Consider the following 20,290-nt stretch of genomic DNA (forward strand, 5'->3'; position numbering starts at 1 on the left):
TTTTTCATTGGTCTGATACTGTATTTTCTCTTGCATAAGAATTCAGTAATTGTTCAGCAAAACCAGTGCAGCTGGAGGTCATTCTCTGTGTGACTCAACAAAAAGCAGGCACCTCTGCCCAAGGGGACAAAGGAAATTGCAGCTCTGAACATCTGTCTTACATTCCTGTGTCTTCTTCCTGGAGAACTCACTCTCTTTCCAGCCGGTGGCTGCTGGACCCGCCCAGAGACAAGAGGACATAAGAGCCCAGGATGACCCTGAGCCTTCATGTATTCCCTGAGCCATTGTATGCACTGGGGATGCTGGACACAGGGTAATATCACTTCCACTCACATCATCCCACCCAACACAGTGAAGATGAAGGCTCCAGAGTTTCCCACCCCTCCCAACACTGCCCTGTTAGCAGCCCATTGCTCATCTCCCAGTTTTACTCAGGATCAGGGTATCTCCATCACACAATTATTGCTGCAGCCTCACAAATCCTATGATGACTGTTACATTGGACATCATTCCAGTTGTTGAGTAATCCTGAAGTCCGATGGATTACAACGCACTTCTCATCATCTGGATTACTTGGTTCACCTTCCCGCCAGAACCTGAGATAGAGACAGACATGTTACTCCCCAGCGTACCCTGTAGAGCACTGCTGGAAAAGGCCACAGTGGGATGCAAGGCTTGGAGGGGAGAGAGAAAAATCCCAGGTGCTGATTCAGAAGCAGTGCTCTTCCTCCCACTCAGATATCCCGCTGGCACCAGTCTCATGTGGAAACTTGCCTTCTTCCTACAGCAAACACAACAGGCCCTGCCCAGTCCTGCTAGGGGAAGCGGCTCATCACTTCTTCACACCCAGCAGAGCCGTGTTTCTGCCTCCCTGGCAAGTTTGTCCTTCAGAAGAAGACACAGCAAGGACAGCCCTGCTGATCTCTCCATGTGCCCCATCACTTCCACAGCACCAGAGCACTGGCATGCTTATGTATATGTATGCGTATAGGCATGGTGGGAGCACTATGGAGGTCAGGCAAAGCGGGTCATCTCTGAAGGGCTCTTCCTACTGGCAAGATGCAGCTTCTTTTGTACCTACAGCATTGATGGCCACATCACAGATAGTTAATTAATAACCAATAACCAGCATTGACAGGGCCATGTGAACCTAGTGTCCTACACAGCCCTACACAGCCCCCTCCTGCTCCTCATGGACCTCTCTCATCAGTTGTCTCACTTCCCTCTCATGTACCAACAGACACCCTCACATCTCCTCTACTTTCTCGCACTACAGAAGCCACACCAAACACTCTCCCATCTGGGAATACTCACGCTGCTGTCACATTAAATGGAGTCTGGTCCACCCAGTGCCACTGGCCCATCTGTGCAATCAGACCAATGTAGTGATTCTCTCCTCTCAAAGGCTTTTTAACCTCCTTAGAGAGGAAATCCTGGAAATGAGGGAGAGTGCAATGTCCATGAGACACAGGACTGAGCAGAGGGAGGTGGCAGGAGTCCCTGTGGAGTGGGGCTGGTGGCAGAGGGGAGCCGGTGCTGAAGGGATGCACAAAGGACATCCATCCCTCCTCCCTTGCAGCACAAAGGGGCTGAGTCCCCTCCCGTGCTGGCGCCGGGGCTCTGGCTGCTGTGCCCCGCTCTCAGCCCTGCACATACCTGCTCTGCTTTGCTGGTGATCACCACCAGGTGAGAGCCCATCCCAGTGCAGTTCTGCTCGCTATTGGCCCAGGACGTCGCATCCCCGGAGAGATAGTAGCAGCTTCCTTGGAAGCGTTTCCAGCCCTTCGGGCAGCATGCCCAGCCCTCCTCTGCTGGGGGAGAAACCGCAGAGGTGAATGCTAAGAACAAAAGAGATAGGAATTACAAGGATCTCTGTTCTCCAGGGACAGTCATAGAATCCCAGATTGGTTTGGGTTGGAAAGGACCTTAAAGCTCATCCAGTTCCAACCCCTGCCACGGGCAGGGACACCTTCCACTAGACCAGGTTGCTCAAAGCCCCATCCAACCTGGCCTTGAACACTGCCAGGGCAACTTCTCTGGGCAACCTGTTCCAGCATCACCCCACCCTCACAATGAAGAATTTCTTCTTAATATCTAAAATCTCCCCTTTCATCTTAAGCCCATTCCCCCTTGTTCTGTCACTACAGTCCTTCGTAAAAAGTTCCTCACCGGATTTCTTGTAGGCCACCTTTGAGTACCGGAAGGCTGCTCATGTTCTCCTTAAATCGCTTATCCTGATAGAAAGTGTTTGAAAAAGCAAGGGTACTACAGATATTTCTTGCCATTGCTTTGAGGTGTGACCAGTAATCTTTGTGTACACAAATGCATAGTCTCAACAAAGTCACTTTTAGTGATCTGGTTTGCCTCCTCCTTTTACATTAGGCCTTTAGACACAGGAAACAGGGGATATCATTTCTTTCCCTGTCTAGAGCTGTGCTTTTCTTGTTGCTCCACTGTTAACCTTTCCTGTCCCGCCATACGCTGTCCCTTTTGTTGTGGCAGTGTTCACAGCCACCCTGTCCTCCAGGACATCATTAACATGCCCCTCTAGTTGCCACAAGCCGTTAGCAGAAAATCCTTTTTCTCCCCACCTCTCTCCACAGGAGTCTGCCTCTCTGGAGTCTGCTCCCACTGTCACTTGCTGTCAGAGCAGACCCCAGCATTGACTGTTCCTGTCCTGCACCTCCGCCAGCGCTACTGACCTTTGCCTCCTGGCACTGCCGAATCACACGACCACTCCTTGAATTTCTGCTTAAAGGCTGGGGGCTGATCGCCGCTATGGGAGAAGGGAGCAACTGGAAAGGGAGAGGAAAGGCAGCAGGATTACCCCTTCGTCCCACCTCCTCACACAGCATCTCTGGGCTTCGCTCTTGTTTCTCCATTTCCCCACCAATGCCCCAGCATCACCGCTCCTTGGGCTGTCTCTTTCCACTTCACAAGTGGTAACTGCCATCCTCTCAGCAAAGGGAAAAGGCATTTCTGCTCTCAGCATCCCACAGCTGCCCACAAGGACCCCTCCCCACCACTGACTGACCAGGACTAGCTGGGATGACCTGGCCAACAAAGCTAGAGGAGCCTGAGACCCACCCGAGCAGCACCTGGTGGCCATAGCTGTTTGTCAGCAGGGTCTGTCCCAGCCCCGAGCAGCTGACATCAGGTCTCCCTGGGATGCTGTGGAGCTGAAGGAGTGGGGTTGGTGGATCCCTGGTCCACAGCTCTGAGGAAACTGGCCCAAACAAGTGGTATGGCTGCCTCCCCAGCCAGAAAGAGGCAATCTTCCACGTCAGAGAGCAGAAGGACCACAAGGACATTACACTGAGATGACAAACAGGGAGGAATTGATTCCATCCAGCTACAGGTATTTACATAATAGACATATAGTATTACTTATCACACCCTGATCAGTTTCCAGTGAATATCCCTGAATGTTTGAGTTGGTGATAAGTCCTTTGGGTTGTTGATGTGGCCTGCTGACACCTATCACACTAACTTCCAGGACTCAGAAACTAATGACAGCAAAAGGAAGGGCAGCAATTTATCCTTACAACATGCCTCTTCCAGAATCCATCATCTTTACTGACAATTTGTACAAACATGCCATGAATGATCTTTCATAGAAAATGAGAATGAAACAGTGGTCATAATCTCCACAGACGGTGTGTGCAAGTGTAACTTCATGAATTACTCTAATATACTGTAAGACTCCTGGAGGGGCCAGGACTGTGAAAAGCTATTTTTGTCCATTAGGACATGAAGTGTGTGCAAGCCCCTTAGAGAGCTCAAGTGCAGGTTCAGCTGCCTGTACACTTGTGCTGCCATCTTCATTTCTTCCTCACCCCTTTCATTAATGCAATTAGTAAGTTCTTTCTTTGTGGTATGAAGGCAGAGAGTTGTTCCACAGTTCCAAAGAGGCTCTGCAAGATGGGGATGTGCAATCATAGAAAAAATGATGATCATAGAATCCTCGATCTGGGAACACTGAAGAGGCCTCAGGGTAAACAGTGGAAGATTTGGGAGATATATGCAGACACATGCAAAGTGAGACCTTACAGAAAGCGCCAAAACCCCTGAAATTCTGAAGATGGCCATGTTTCAACTAGTCTAGAGACCTCCAGAAGCCCATTCCCGCCTAACTCTGTCATTCTAAGAGGATGGGTATAACAGAACCACATGGCATAATGCTGTGGTAGTCCTTGCTCCTGCAAATCGAACATCTGGTTTGGCTGGTTTGTGTCATGTCACAGCTGCACCCTTAAATCCCCAATGTTTAAGTAGTCAGGAAAGATTTTGCTCCTAAACATACCTTTCAAATATTCAACATGCAGGTTTTCTGAGTCCAAAGGTTGGTGCTTACACCCGTTCTCATGACAAAACAGTTCCCTAGTAAAAGCTGTCTCCTGGTTAGAAAATATTCCCATCTGGACTCGGATTTCTTTGCTTGTCTCCCAGCACTTCCCCTGGACCTCTCTCTTGCAACCAGCCTATGCATACTCACCCAGGAGAACAGTAACAAGGGCAATGCACAGCAGGAGGAGCAGCACTGAGATCAGCCACGGGAGCCATAGAGGGTATTTCTGGGGATGGTGCTGTTGCTTCTTTGTCTCAGGAGGTACTAAAAGTGAAGGAACACACCAAACACAACACCACAGTCAACTGTGCCTCAGTCAGTCTGCGTACCACGGGTGTATAGCTCAAGGGGGAGCTACTCCGAAAAAATGCTATTATTTCAGTTCCGATGTGGAAGTTACACAGCATGGGAGAGGGGCAGACTGGGACAGAGCAGGGGAAACTCTGTGGTTTCTGGAGTTCACAGTGTTCACAGCCCCAGACCAGCTAATGAGCTAGGGATGTTAATTGCTGGTGTTGGGGAAGAGGTCTTCACAAAGCCCCAAAATCTGGACTGAAACCATGTCTTTCTAGATTAGGCCCAAAGTTGCTGAATACAGCATTGCTCTGTCCATGATACTTGAGACATTCACATGAAGATTTCATGCTTACTTCTCCCCAGAAAACTTTTTATGCCTGCTTCAGTTCCTTCGTAGCGTTTTGGGCTTCCTGTGTAGAAGGTTGATGTAAGCCAAATGAGGACAAGAGGCAAAAAATGTGCAAAGCTCTGATGCCATAGAATCACTGGAAGATTTAAAAAAACCAAACCAAACCAAACCAAACCAAACCAAACCAAACCAAACCAAACCAAACCCCTTCCATACCTGCTTCCTGACCCATGGTTCACTGATCTGCTGCAGTAAAACTAGGCAGTGCTAGGCTGGATGCCTGAGAACAGCAGGCTGTGTCCAGCAGCCTCAGTAAAGTATCCCACCCAGATTCAGACTTGCCAGGGCTTGACTTTTCTCTAGAGGGATACTGCCAGAACTGAAGAGGTTTTGGAGCAGGCAGGAGGTCAAAGGGAAGGAGAAGCAAATACTTGTTAGGAAACTGTTCTAGGTTGTGGCAGGTACACAAGCCAGGGAAAACAGGAAGGTAAAGAAACAAGAGAACTCAGTGCAGGACAGGAGTAGATAAGTTTTGTGAGAGACTGCAATTAACAATAAGCTTTACAAAGACCTCATTCATTGTTCAGCATGAAACTCCTAAGTCTGCCAGCAGCCGCGTGTGCCTGCCACCCATGCCTAGTAAGCAAGACTTCTAGAAACTTGCTGTTTGGGGAAGCCCTCTGACTGCTTCCCAAAGGCTTGGGGCAGATTGCTACAGCAGGGCTAAAAGTATCATCTTTCATTATCAGAAAACATTCAGAAACAGACAAGACCCAGATTTTCCTGGCCAAATCATATTTTTCTAGCCAGAACTTTTGTCTGTAGAGAAAACAAGGACCCTAGTCATGATCTGGAGTCCAGCCACCTACTTCAGACAGTAGATCTAAGCAGTCCAAGTGATTTTTTAATGTGCTACATGTCTATAGATTGACTGTTCATCCTGTGCACCCTTCACTCACACCCAGGTGGCAGAGAGAACACTGCAGTGTGTATGCACCTCACCAACACAACTGAAGCGCAGTAGAACTTTACATACTCAGTGGGCTAATCTCCTTGCAAAATGCTTCCTACAGTTAGCCTGCATGCTTGCAATATGCCCAGCATGATCACAGCGCAACAAACCTGGTAAGTATATGCTGATTATTCATCATGTAACTCCAACATCTCCTAGGCACATGTAACGCAGTTGGAAATACAGGAACCCTAACTGCACTGTGGTGTGAAACTCCCCCCTGTACTCTCTGCCATCTCCTGCCACAGATTGTAAGTTGATTAGCTGCTCCTCTCTATCTTCCAATGACTGCCAATTTCAGTATATCTAGAGCCCAACTGGGAGAGGCTACAAAATGGGAGAACCCAGGTATGCTTGGCCATGACCAACACGGAGTCTGCATGGCCAGAATAAGCACTCAGAAAGACTACAGAGCAGCAAGACTCCCCCAATCTTTCAACAATTTTCAATCATAACTCTCATCTTATGAGCATACCATGAAGCTGTGTGAGAGATATTACCACTGCATGCAGTGGTACTACTGGTGGTTTCTTTGAATTCAAAGCTACAAACCCAAACCTATAGCATGAGCAGCAGCAGCAGCTCAAGGCAACATGGCTCAATAAGGTTCTTTGGAATAGGTCATAGCTCACTTAAGAACTTCCACCATCTCCAGATCACCATGATGGCAGTGCCAGCTGTAACCAGAACCAGCTCATCTTGGTGCATTGAAAACAGTGAACTTTCAAGTCAGTCAGGAGTGTGTACATTCTTTATTTCCATGACTCATGCCTCAGAGCAGGCAGGAAATATCCTGGAGCTGATGCCTGCTCTGTTTGGAATTATAAAACTAAGATAAAGCGGTAAATAGGCACGTTAATATCCTTAGCAGCAGTAAACAATTATTTATTCATTTACACACACATACTTTAACCCCTCTGGAACCTGCTATTGTGTGGGGTCCTGTGTCTAAGGGTGGAAGAAATGAGCCACACATGGAACATCTCTATGTGTTCCTGTGTGTGGCATAATGATTACAGAATACATACTGATCAGAACATGACTTACATTTGCACAAAGCCCAGAAAAGGCACCATTTTACAGCCAAGACTTTTAATAGCCATAAAAAATTGTTTGTTTGATGTGTTAATTATTTTTCAGGAGTGGTAGACACCAAATCACAGAATTGGATCTTTCCACAGATATTCGATAATTCTTCCTCTGTATATTTTAGGGTGTTTTCTTCAAGCCCATTTTTCCTTGTAATTTCGGTTCTCTCTCTTCTCCAAGGACTCAGTTCTCAACCAAGAACAATGGACAACAGAAGTTTCTGCATTCAGTGCCACCTCTCACAAAGCTGCAGAGGACAACTGACTGCTCTACTATAAGGAGGCATGTTGGTTCTCTACTACTGCTCTTTTTCATGCTCTTACTCTCCCAGAGGCAAGAGCAGTAGCAGCCAGGGCTTGGGCTTCTTTGCTGTCATTTGCTGCCCCAGGAGCTACTCAACCCTTGTGGCAGATCAGGTTGTTTGCAATAAATCACAGCCTCTATTGGTACTCAGCATTTGTCCAAAAATTACTCTCTCATTCAAGACTACGTAACATACAAAATTCCTCCGGTCTCCTGCTCATGTAGTGGTAAACAACTCATTTTTGTCAACCGTTTGTCAAGACCGGTGAGGAAGCAGAGTTGCAGAAATCAGTCTCTGTTCCCTGATTTTCAGCCCCCTTCCCCTGAAAAACCCATCCTTACCTTTGACCACTGCAGCTGGTGATGTATTCTGGAACTTCACCTCAGCATAAGTGATTTCTGATGCCATTTAATCACAGCGTGATCACTGGCCCTGTCTTTAGTTTTGCCACGTAAAACGTGGGTCTTTTACTTGCCTGGTTCCAGAGGGAGACACCAATAAGTTACTGAGCCTTTCCCATCTGCTCTTCCACCTTCTGTCTGTCAAAGAAGGCTGTGCTGAACACTGGAAGTACTGGTGATAACCTAAGAATTCCTGGGAATTCAAAAATGCTTTGTTTCTTAGCCCAGGACATCAGACCTGACAGTATGGAAACTTCAGAGAGAGAAAAGAAAAATGAGAAACTAACAACCAAAAAGGAAGTCGCATTCTTACTTCCCCATGTCAGATTCTCAGCTGATCGGTTTCCTTTTTAAGATCTTAATTTGTTTTTCTTTTTCCATCCTTCCTTTTTTAACTCACTCCCCTTATCTTCATGACTTTCTTAGTCTCTTAGTAATTCTACCATTGCTCTCAGGTTTGCAGCTATCCCAGACCGTAGCCCAGTTTAAGCTGTGGCACATCCATGTATAAAATGCATTCTGCCCTCGCTTGTCATTTGTGGTTAAGTTGTGTTTGCTACATCAAATATTGCATGCTATGTCCCAATCTGGGAATTCAGCCCCAGTTGGCAATAGAACAAATCACAAAAGAGGAACTGCCTCAAAAGTGAGACTGGGGGATTTCAGCCTTAGACACTGGAATAGAAATAATCAGAAGTTTGATATATTCAAGAAGAAACAGAGAAGAATGAGGCCAGAGTTGGGGAGAAGAACAACAAAAGTAGGGAAAAAAGAAGTAAAATGGTGTTGCTGGTTTGAAAGGTTGTTGGGAAGAGCGCACGCAGACACCATTTCTACCACAACCTGTGGAAATTCAGAGCAGTGTTTGCTTCAGGGAGTCAGGCTCCATTTCTGAGGCTGAGAAGGGATGGTTTATATTTTTTTCTCCAACACTGTCTTTTATCTCCCCTTTCTGCTTTCTGGTAAAGGCCTCTGGTATTACCTTGAGGAAAATGTCAAACTACTGCTTAGTCTGACTTCACGCTGGGGCAGATGTTTAAAGGAGACATTTAAGGGAAACGGCTGCTGAGATGCACGCTGAATCAGGAAGGCCTCCAAGAGGAAATGCCAGTGAGTTAGGATACCCTGGAGAAAAATGGTTCAGTCAGCAAACAGGCCTCAGGAATCACAAACAGCTTTGGTTAGAAGCGTTCTTAAAGCTCATCCAGTTCCAACCCCCTGCCATGGGCAGGGACACCTTCCACTAGACCCGGTTGCTCCAAACCCCGTCCAACCTGGTCTTGAACACTGCCAGGGATGGGGCAGCCACAGCTTCTCTGGGCAACCTGTTCCTGTGTCTCATCATCTTCATCATAAAGTATTTATTCCTTATAGGTAATCTAAATCTAGCTTCTTTCAGTTTAAAACCTATGCCCCTTGGCCTGTCACTACAGGTGGCGGTAAAAAAATCTCCATCTTTCTTATATGCCCCCTCTAAGCACTGAAAAGCTACAGTAATGTCTCCAAAACAACCAGAAGGAAGGAGGAGAAAGCTTTCTTGGTTAGTTTGCCTAGATGGAATTCCTTCCTGACTTGAGATGCTCGCAGGACATCCAGGGTGCTAGCACAGAGGGTACACAGGACTGAGCTGGAGGTGAGATAGGACAGTGCAAGGAAGAATAGGCATCAGACAATAGAGGAGAACCATGCGGCAGAAGGTAAGGGGCAAGGAAGGAAAGTAATGCATGTCTGTCACAGATTATGGAGAATCTGCCCCATGTACCCATGAACAAGGCATATGTAGCTGGATTTCTTTAGCAAGGGGCCTCCTCATGCCTCGTGTGCACTGAACTGGCTTCACTTCTCCTTTATGTATTGTGTGCAAAGAGTAATTTTTACAGAACAGCTACAGGACAGAGGCCTGGTCCCTTGAGAAGATGCGTGCTGCCTGCTTTTCTTTCCAGCATCCTTCCGGCACTTTCTTTTGTCTTCAGGCTTGGCCTTCTCACAAGAATTAAGCTTCCCAAAGTGTTTGCTGAAACCTAGTTATGCCACAAACTGAGATTTCAGTCAGAGCAATCTCCTGTGTGCTTCCCTCCTGTTCTGGCCAACCAAACCACAACAGGGGAAAAGGCTTACTTCCCTGCAGGGTTTCAAGCTTTCCACGATGAAGAAATACAGGAAACACAATCAGCAGATAGAGAAGGAAGTCACAGTGTATATTCATGAGCTTTTTGCCGCTGGAACATCTCCAAACACAGCTGAGGCATTTCAAATGCAAATTCAGGATCTAGCTGTTGATTTTATCAGAACACACTCGATTATGCTCAGACATCAGGAGACAGCTCAATTCTTCCATCTCAGCCATCAGAGTTGTTGCTTGCTGTCAAAATTCAACCCTGAATAATACTTCCATGGGATACAAATGCTGGGCCCTTGCGCAAGAACAGTGAGGTAATATTCCTAAGAGTAAAATTTGCTTTAAATTTCATACTCACTGATGGCACGTAAACGGAGAACGGAGCCAGGCAGTTAGTTGTGGGGCTGAAAACAGGGGGAGAAAAAAGTAAGTCTTGCTTAAAAAAAATAAAAATAAACAAATAGAACCTCGCACTTTATTTCCTTGCATTCCCCCTGCTGTTCCTTAGGTCCTCCCTTCCCCTTCCACCTGTGTTCTGCCCACCCCATGCAGAACACCCTTGTCCTCCCACAATATGTGTATTTCCCCACAAATACCTTTCATCTAAACCCTACTTAGCACTGCCAAGTACCTCCCAGTCTCTGAATTACCACATACCTTACAAGCCCCAGCTCCTTTCTAGGACTTGTGTATTTGCTCAACACAACAGTCCTGTTTTCCCTTCCTTACACTCCAGCTGCTGCCTTTAGTTGGCTGCTCTACAAGCTGTGTGGGTACCATTTGGCTAGCTGACCCAAACGGAAAGCAGCAAAGGCACTAGCACTCTTTTTCCCCTACCCATTGATGAAGTTTGGGTAAAGTAGTATCTGCAAGCCTTTCACCTCACAGCCAGTTTCACCCGATTTAGTAAGGAGGTCCATTTAACAGCAGGAGTTAGCACCATTACACACGCCTTCCTTCGAAAATCAAGCTGAAGCAGGTGAGTTAAACTTGAGCTCGTAAGCAGAGACAAGGACTTGAATCCTAAAGCTGGGATCCCATACATTCCTAAAAAAAAATAAAAATCCCCTTTTGAAGTTGAGCACAGCTGTAGTGGAAGCTGCAGGGAAATGAGACACGTTACAAGCCAAACAGAATACGGAAAGGGGCAGCTGAGCAAATTTAGTCATCACAAGTGGCATGGAGGTTATACAGAGACATCACATTGGCAGCCCAAAGCCAATACCTAGTACCTCTTTAGAAGATTTGACAAAAGGCAAAAGGAAGCTGATGTGGCTAAAAAGTCAAGGCAAAAGGATTACAGCACGCATTCTTCAACAAGCTGACCTTGCATTCAAACAAGGAAAACTGAAGTGATCATAACCTCCAGTAAGTGTTAAAGCACAACAAAGCAAAGGTAAAAAAAAAAGACTGAAAAACACTAGCAGAAGCCATCAGAACTAATAACAAGTCCTTTTCTATAGCTAATGAAAGCAGAAACCTTTTCACAAGCTTTGAGGACAACTGAAGAGCAGGGTACAAAAGAAGCAGTCAGAGAGAACAAGGACATCAAAACAAAGCTAAAGTAATTATCTGTGACAGTGGAAGGAACTGGAGAAGTTCCTACATAACCCCCATGTTTTGCAGGAGACTAAACCAAAGGACCTATCCAAAATAAAAGGTATGGAATTAGTAGGTCTGGATAAAATAGTCCCAGGGGCTCCCAAGAAACTCGGCAGAACAGTTGCTAATAGCAGTGGGAGGCTCCTCACCTTAAATCAGCAAATCACAGGATGGCAAGGAATATATGAAAGTGTGGGGAGGAGAGAAGTCTAGGGAGGCTTAGGAAGTTAAAGGTTTGACATCTGTAGTGGCCAAGTTAATAGAAATTATGATAAAAGAATAAAATGAATAGACATGTGTATAAGTATGATGTACTTTGGGAAGAACCAATATAAGACTTGTAAGGAAATTCTGCCTCTTGTAGTTCTTTGAAGAGATCAATAATCATGCATGAGAATAATCTAGCTATCTGTTGAGTTCCTCAGCAAACACTTCTAAGGAAAGTGAACAGCCATGGGATAAGGAGAAAGATCTTTTCATGGTAAGCAGACAGAAAAAATGAGTAGGAATTAATGGTCAATTCCCACAGTGGAGGGAGAGCACCTACAGAGCTCTACCAGGTCTGTACTAGGATACACACTAACATTTCCTTCAACAATATGGCAAAAAGAAATGATATGACAAAATCTGCTAATGATTTTTGTCAGTCAAATACCATATAAATCAATCAAATACCAATCAAATCAACTGATCAGCAAATTGATCAGGGCAGTTATTCAGGAGCCAGTTGCAAAGAACTGCAGAAAGATGAGACCAAGCAGCAGAGTGGTAAAAGGGCAGAGTCCTGTGTATGTAAGCAATGCTCTTCAGGGAAGTGGGTAATGAAGCAAAGCACTTTAGGAAAATCAGCGCTAACTTCACACATAAAATAGTGGGTTCAGAGGTAACTATTGCGCACGTAAAGAAAATATAACTCAGACTATAACAGTTGTGTGAGAAAACCTGATCTGAGGAAGAATGAGCAGCAAATTAAACACCAGGCACAGTGAAAAAGGCACAAAGAATGAAACAGAAAATATTGTTACGGCACTGTATTGTTATGTCCTCATAACTCAAACCATCTGAAGAAGTGTACAGCAGGTCCAGAAAAGGCTCAGAGAAAGATAAGGGTGAAAAAAAGATGTAGCATGACTGCCACAAAGAACAATAGAGATAGGACAGTTCTACCCTGAAGATGGGAAGAGACAGAGGCTTACAGAACCATCAAAGAAAGGCTGAGTGAGGACTGAGTCACTTCTGTTTCTTTTAATACAAGAACTATGGGGGATAAAAGGGGTCAGTTACTGAAGGAAGGTGGTTCTTCACAAACACAGCTTAGGGCAATACACTCCTTTATCCAGGATGCTGGGCATCGTGAAAGCTTACTTGGCTTAAAGGTGGAAAGTGTCAAAAAATGATGTGAGAGAAATGCACTGAGAGTTTACTTAACACAATGTAACCACACCCTAGTCAGCAAGTTCCTATTCTGATAACATTTGATATGGAGCAAAGCATTAAAGCAGAACAATTTGCATGCATGCCCTAGTTTTATTCTTTAGGCACTGACATCAGTGTGGTCTTTCTTAGATCATTTGTCCCAAGCATATAGCGGGTGAAGGTTGGGCAGGTGCAGAGAGCACAGCTTCAGGTTCTGCAGCCAAGAGCATGAAGGCTGTTGCTGATGTGGTTTTCATCCTCTGAGCAGGTTTCAGTTTCCCCAACAACCAGCTGGGCTGACAGTGGGGCGACCTTTGGTAGAAGAGCAGTCTTTTAGGTAGCAGTCTTCTGCCATTTGTGGCAGAAGCACAGACACAGGGCAGGCAGCTTGCTGCATTCTGGAAAGAAGAGCAGACAGCAAAAAAGGCAGAAAGACAGAAATGGGGAGGAAGCAGGGGGTAATTTTTCTAGCCAAACCGTATTTTCTCAGTTTACTGTCATTCATGTAACCAAGTATTTATCATCACTCAGCCTTATGTGTGGTTTTGTTCAGTTTCTTGAATGGAGCATTGATAACACAAGATCTTCTCAAAAGACTTATTCAAGCACAGCTCACACATAGTCCTTTCATAAAACTCTCTCCTCTGATCTTACCTGGACCATAGGTGCCCACTGAAACAACAGCTCTGCATCACCTGCTCTTACGGCACCCTCTAGCTACCACAATTCTCCTGCTCACTCAGATAAAGCCTAAACCCAACCCTGGCTTTTTGTCCTTGCACCTGGGTAAGAAGAGCATCAGAAGTAAATGCATGCTGCCCTCTTGGTCTTCCCTCTCCACACCATCTTGCTCCTCTCCTAGGTACAAAGGCCATGGAGAGCAGAGCCCTTACAGCTAAGAGAAGAGCATAAAAAGGCATTAAAGCATGTAGAATGGGCCCCCAAGGCCTGACACCGAGTAATCAGTAAGGGATGGCACATATGCAATCAAAGGGATCTTCTTTAGAACTCCTGAGGAATTTGGCTGGTTAGAGAGGATCTAGCAATAAGAGATCCCACTGTGGATCCTGCTGCAAGGAACTGGTTATGACAGGACGCTGAAGTTCTCACTGTAGGAGCTGAATTCCCCCAGCTCCAGGGGACAGTGATGAAGCACCACAGCCCGCTGGGACCCGAGAAAAAGGCATCCTACCCACTTCTCATGCAAGGCTGACAACACTGGCCAGAGCTGCAGGGAGAAGAGACCTCTTCTGGAAGGCAGGTACTCCTGCTGGTGGCAGAAAGTGAACCAGGGAGCCATACAGCTATACTAGGAGACGTAGGAAGAAATGGGTTACATGGATCTGTGAAAGCTCAGAGAAAAGGACATCTGAGCAGCCAAAGGTGAAGAGGAAACAAGGAAGAACTGAGAGTGAAAAAAGGAGACAGGAGCAGAGAGAAGGATGGATGAAACAGAAGTAGCACTGCAAAGCCACACTAATTTCTGGCAGGGGCAGCACTTCACCATAAGCAGGCCTGAGCCAGCAGCAACGCTGTCCTCTGAGCAAAACCACCCAGAGTAACACTGTAGCACTTTGACAGAGACCAGCAACTGCCCACATCGGTAGTTACAGTCCCATGCAGAATATGGTGGAAGGAAACAAAAGTCGAAGAGATGAGAAAGAAATGTTCCCCCAAATAAAAAGGTTTGTGCATTCCTCCTCTGCTCACACCTCTGCCAAGTTTTAGCAAGAGCTGTTCAAGCATTCCAGACCATGTCCCAGGCTATCTGAGCTGAGGGAGTTCAAACTCAATCAGCTTCAGAAAGGCAAGAAAGTCATGCGCTCACCTGTGATGATAGGCTCCCAAAATCCCTCAGTAAGGGAAGAAATAAAGAGAAGGAAGAGCAGGACGCAGGAAACTTTCAAACAGACAAGAAGCCCCAACCCATTTCTTCACCTGTAGCATCAACCCAGGATTGTTTCTTCAGAAGAGAAGAGACATGTTTTATTTATTTCCCCTAATTGACAAATTATCCAAACAAAGCCAACAGAGGACAACTTCAGATGCACTATCTCACAGCTTTGTTCTATGCTATTACCGAGAACATTGCACCTTCACCCCCTTTCTCTTTTGGATCTGAGCCACAGATCTGTTGGACTGTTGGCGATCAGACCAGATACTGCAGTTGCTTGCCCCAGGTGCACATCTGACTCCAAACCTGGGCCATATCCAAGTCTTCATCAGACCCCATGGCCTGTTTCAGAGGCAGGGCTGTGAAGTTTGTCTTGTCAGAGCAGGCACATAGGACTTACATGGACAAGCTATAGCTACATACTACCTCCCCACAGAAGCAATCCTTGCTCCTTTGTTAGTTCTGTACAAGATCTCAATGGTCTTGGGTTCAGTTTGGCTACACCTCTGCTCAGTGAGGTGAATGCACCTCATCTCCCTTTTTAAGGGGGTTCAGGGGGAGTGGAAAGAAGAGCACAAAAATAGAAAAGAACCACAGCTGCCAGGCAAGCGTGGAAGGTGTAAGGTAAGGTCTCCCAGAGCCATGCGGTAACTTTAGGACTGCTCTGATCTGATTTCAAGCTGTTTCCCTTACAGCCTCTCCGTGAACGAGGGGAGTGCAGTAAAGCCTTCTGAGAGGCCTTCGGGAGAGCTGCACTGGTCAGACGGTGCCACCAGATGGCACTGGAACAGCACGAGAAACCTGCCAGGCTCTGGACGGGCATCGCCTGGCTCACACTGCTCCTAGCCTCAAGGGTAGATTTGGCAGGAACATCGTAAATAGCCTGCCCTGTCCTCTACCCTGTGCCCTAAAGCCAGGGAGGCCCTGCATGGCGTTTGGAGCCTCTGCACCCACTGCAAGAGTGAAAGGGACACCAACCTGTCTCCAGAGCCCATGCAGCCATCCTGCATGCCCAGTCAGGATGGGACAAGGCAAACGCCATCTGGAAACAACTGGATAAAGCTGAATTAAACCCAGGGAGTACAGCCAACTCAGCCAGGCGCTCCCTGGCACTGCATCACTGAAATATACCGGGGAGGTTTTAATGCCAGGCAGCGAGTACTCTAGCTGCTGGGTTCAACCACACGCAGTAGCCTCCTCATGACACACACATCAACACAATCACTTTTGGTTTTGAAGGGCACACTGTCTAGGTAACCACATTGCCTGCTTTTATCACACTAAAATCAGCATCTGCACAGTAAAGCGAAGGGCAGACAAAAGGCACTCCCGGGTGCCAGCCTCCAGCACAGAGCCAGCAATGACTCAGAGGAGAAAGGGCCCTGCTGCTGCCTCCCTGCAGAACAGCAGCAACTGATGCAGAGGGTGAAGTACTCCTTGCTGACTCACTCATGCTGGCCTGTGGCACCACGGCCCTGTCTCTTAGACTCTGCCTCTCATTCACAGTTATCTGCATATTAAGCATTTTAAGAGTGGGCAGGCACAGCACACTCTGCTGGTCCTTGGACAGCCTCTGCCCTCCTGGAGCTGAAGGATCACCATCAGTGCTCCCTGCCACCTACCAACCCTCCATGTCAGACATCTCACCAGAGACTGCCAGCCCATTGCAGGACCCACACCTCACCAGAGCCTAGCACAAAAGTTGTGCTAGGAAATAGTTCATGCTGTAGGTATCTTCTTCAAACCTTGCACAAAACAGGACTACTTGTGAAGCTAGGCCAAGCTACTCAGGGCAGATTCTCTGCTTACAGTAACCTATTTCTATATGGGGTATTTTGCTTGAAGACTTTTCCTGTTCTTCTACCCCAAAAATCTGCAGCAGTCATGTCCAAGCATACTTTGTACACATACCCATGATACTGACTTCAGCTTTACCTGTTAGTGACAGTGGTCCCTAACTCTGGGCCAGGCAGAGCCTACAATGCTGCATCTAGCACCTTAGCACACATTCTCCAAAGAAAATGCTTTCCTCTCCCTTTCCTCTTGGTACTGGAATCCAGTTCCTTGCCCCTGACAGCTAACCAAAGTGATGGTTTGTTTAGTACTACTGATGTAGCACCTCCACACATCTTTGAACAGCTTGCTTAACACCATGATCAGTGCTTATGGACAAGTGCTTAGACTACACTTTAAAAAAAGGACTAGGAGTTCAGCTCCTATGAGCTAAACTTTGAAGACAACATACGTACACACATGCATGCACACTGGCAGACCACAAAATGAGGTATGTGCCTGCTCTGAGACATCTTGATTCCAAGCCCTACACTATGCTGTCTGTGCATGAAGGCAATGAAGCAGCAGAGATTAGGATAGCAGAACATGGCTACACTTGGAAGCACCAGCTCCATTACTGCCAACCTGTCAAGAGAGATGAAGAAAATAAAAATAAAAATCTTTAAATTGTGCTTCTGTAAACTTGACTGGGGTTGTCATTCACGAAAGCATTTGAATTACAAACTATGGTACTGGTGGGCATGAAGGCAAAGCTGCTACTGGACTGAAGGAAGCATTCAATAAAAGCCCATACAAACTCTGTTGTCATGCTAAGCTGCTCTGGTCCATTTTAAACCAGACCCACCAAAGCTCTTGATCTGGCATGTTATGGTTGCCTACCTCCTTCTTCTTTATGTCTCCTGCATGCTAAAGTCAAGACACTTCTTCCTTTCCCTTTCTATCTCAGATGCCCCTGAGAACACCTCCAGATGCTGCAGTTCTGCTTTGTGGCTTGTTCCATACTCGGGTCCAGCACTTGTCCATGTCCCTCCCAGACACAGCTCTCCCCTGCCCAGAAGTTGCTGCAGGAGTGAGCATGCTCTTGCTGACAGATGCCAGCTGCAATTTCTCTTCCGAGAGCCAAAGAATCAGTGCTAGCCCAGGTGCCAGAAAATGGCTGCCTGTATACCCACCTTCCAACTGCTGGGGGACCAGCCAGTCCCTGGAGATGGTGGCTGAGCCCAGGGATTGCCACAAGCCCCTCATCACGGAGGATTCTGCAGCAGATGGCAGCATGTGATCGTGGAAGACACTGAGCTTGCAAGCCCTGGTCACAGGCATCAGCAACCCAGTGAGACTTGCAGACCAGGCTAGGAGGGCACAGGAGCACCATGCCTCTTCACATCCCTAAACCACAAGACTCAACACAAAGGCTGCAAGTTACAGGCAGCTCCCTCCTTCAGGGAACGTTCTCTTCAATCTGGTCTCCTAAGCAAGCCAGATGACTCCTCCTCAACATGCAGGAGCTGCCATCCTATTGCAAGTTACCTGGCTGGCCTGCCCCAAACCCAAGTGATGCAGGAAGTTCACCACAAGCTGCCAGCAGTGACAGATGGCATAACATGGGCTCTGGTCAAGAGCCACTACAGGTACCAGCTGCTGCTGACTGATCTTCCCATGCTCAGAGACACTTTCAAGTGTCTTTCAGAGCCCCAACTACGGATGAGGGCACACTGCTATAGCTAATGGCAGCTGACAAAATTAAGACAAACTTCATCCTGCAATGTGCTTTTCCTGACTGTTACATGGACAAACCTACTAACTTGCAAGAAAGAGACCCAAAACAGTCTCTAGACTCGGAATCTGTTGTTCACATAACAATAAGCACTCAGTACAATGCCTTGACCTTAATGCATTACAGTGTGTGTTGCCTACATAGGCCCCAGTGCTCCACTTTTATGCATGACAGCCTAGTTGTGCTCCCTGCTGGCACTTTGTAGATTTATGCGGATTTAACACGGCAAGTTCAGGTTCAGATCCTGTTTCCCCATCACCAAAGCTCAGGAAGACTTTGGGGTTTTTGGTTTCTTGTTTGGTTTTTGTTTGATTTCCTCCAATGGATATCTCTTCCTCTCAATTTCTTCAGGAGCCCACACACAGTACCAAGGCTTTGTTAAAGCTAGCGAGTTTGTGCCTGCAATCCAGACTGTGTGGCTGTAGTAGCTAATGCACAGCTGTAGTAGTTACTGTAGTAGAATCTTAAGCTGCAGAACACAGAATTAATGGGGGGAGGGGAAGAAATGCTCACATCCCACCTCAACAACAGCTCTTGAAAAAGAAGAGACAACCAACAGCCAGACAAAATGGGATTTTCTGTTTGACACTTGTTTCTTTACCCTTTCTACATGCTAGTCTGCCTCCCAGTTGGCATGAACTCTTCTCCTCCTTTGACCATTGCCCCTCTCAGGCCAAGGGGCAGGCCTTCCTAGCTGCCTAAGTAAACCAGCTGATCTATTATGTGGAACATAATCAGTGTTCAGGAGATACTGCTCAGTTTGATCTGCTGATCCACATCAAAGGCCTGGCCTTATCCTTTACCTGGAGAATGCTATTGTCTGCAACATCAGAGACCGTACATATCAAGCAGCCTGCATACTGGCTTTTGCTATGTTAGAAGAAACCACTCACAACAGAAAGTGCAAGAGGAGATGAGAAGATTCAGCCAGTGAAGTCATAGGCCAAGTAATTTCACCAGTACCTTACCATCACAGCCAACTTCTCCCCATGCAGATGGAAAGGCTGTTCCTGATGGTCATCAAGAAGGAGGAGAGGATTTACACAAGACACATCAAGCTGTTGCATTCTAGAAGGCCTCACTGACGAAAAACATGGGGACACAGGGGTAATACTGGCATCAGGCTTTGAGAAATTTCAGCAAGGTTTGCTGGCAAGCTTATTTCAGTTAAGGCTCTCACCCTTAACCCCTGCCTGAGCTAGTGCAGCCATGCCCATCAGCTGGTCATGTACTCTATTGACCTAAATCCTCATCCTGACCTCCTCCATCTTCCTGATGAAATACTGTGGCACTGCTCCTCTGTCAGCAAGGCCACTGCCCCTGCTTGCCTTGCTGTGACTCATCTTCCCAGCTTGCTCTCCCTTTCAGAGCAACCTGCCCTTGCTGCTCCCTGATAAATGGCCTGCTCAGCTCCCCTTGCTCATCTCTGCAGAGAGCAGAGACTGCTCCCCATTTACAAGCGTGGCAAGAATCTATTCTTAAAACACCTGCAGGGTGTAGAAGCCTCTAATGTCCAAAATGACAAATGGCAGGGCAACTACGTTTTCTCACTTGCTAGCTTTATCCACATTCTTACCAAGCATCACACCATCCCCTACAGTCAGTGCTGTTTCCATGTTGTTGTTTTGGTTTGGTTTGTTGTGGTTTTGTTGCTGTTTTTTTACGTTATTTGGAACAGCCTTAGGTTATTTTTGTGTCCTCCTTCCATGCTCCTACTTCTTCACTCAAAGACAGCCTGAACCCATCCACTCCTAAAGGCTCCTGTCCAGCCTGCAGGCACACTTGCAGAAGCGTCAGTAGGCTACTTAGGATCTTGCTGGAGATATAAAGACCTCCAATCTGAAGGGCTTCCAAAGCAACAACAATTCAACAACTTGGAAGACTCAGAACA

General features: G+C 46.7%; 1 protein-coding gene across 4 annotated transcripts; it reads right to left on the reverse strand.

The window, feature by feature from the left end:
* CLEC4A (C-type lectin domain family 4 member A) lies at positions 1-8,343 on the reverse strand. Of its 4 annotated transcripts, none has more exons than XM_065675163.1 (6): positions 7,741-8,340; positions 4,496-4,612; positions 2,703-2,795; positions 1,657-1,838; positions 1,315-1,433; positions 1-596 (listed from the first exon to the last, which is right to left on the reverse strand). In XM_065675163.1, exons 1-6 carry the CDS (start codon positions 7,805-7,807, stop codon positions 452-454), a joined length of 723 nt encoding a protein of 240 aa, XP_065531235.1. In that variant the 5' UTR covers positions 7,808-8,340; the 3' UTR covers positions 1-451. The 4 variants fall into 4 exon arrangements, with proteins under 4 accessions (XP_065531235.1, XP_065531245.1, XP_065531253.1 ...); XM_065675173.1 differs by having other exon boundaries at positions 1,657-1,811; positions 7,741-8,339; XM_065675181.1 differs by having other exon boundaries at positions 1,657-1,808; positions 7,741-8,338.
* Positions 8,344-20,290: the final 11,947 nt, after the last annotated feature.

Source organism: Lathamus discolor, chromosome 1, assembly GCF_037157495.1.
Source record: "Lathamus discolor isolate bLatDis1 chromosome 1, bLatDis1.hap1, whole genome shotgun sequence".
Taxonomy (NCBI): Eukaryota; Metazoa; Chordata; class Aves; order Psittaciformes; family Psittacidae; genus Lathamus; species Lathamus discolor.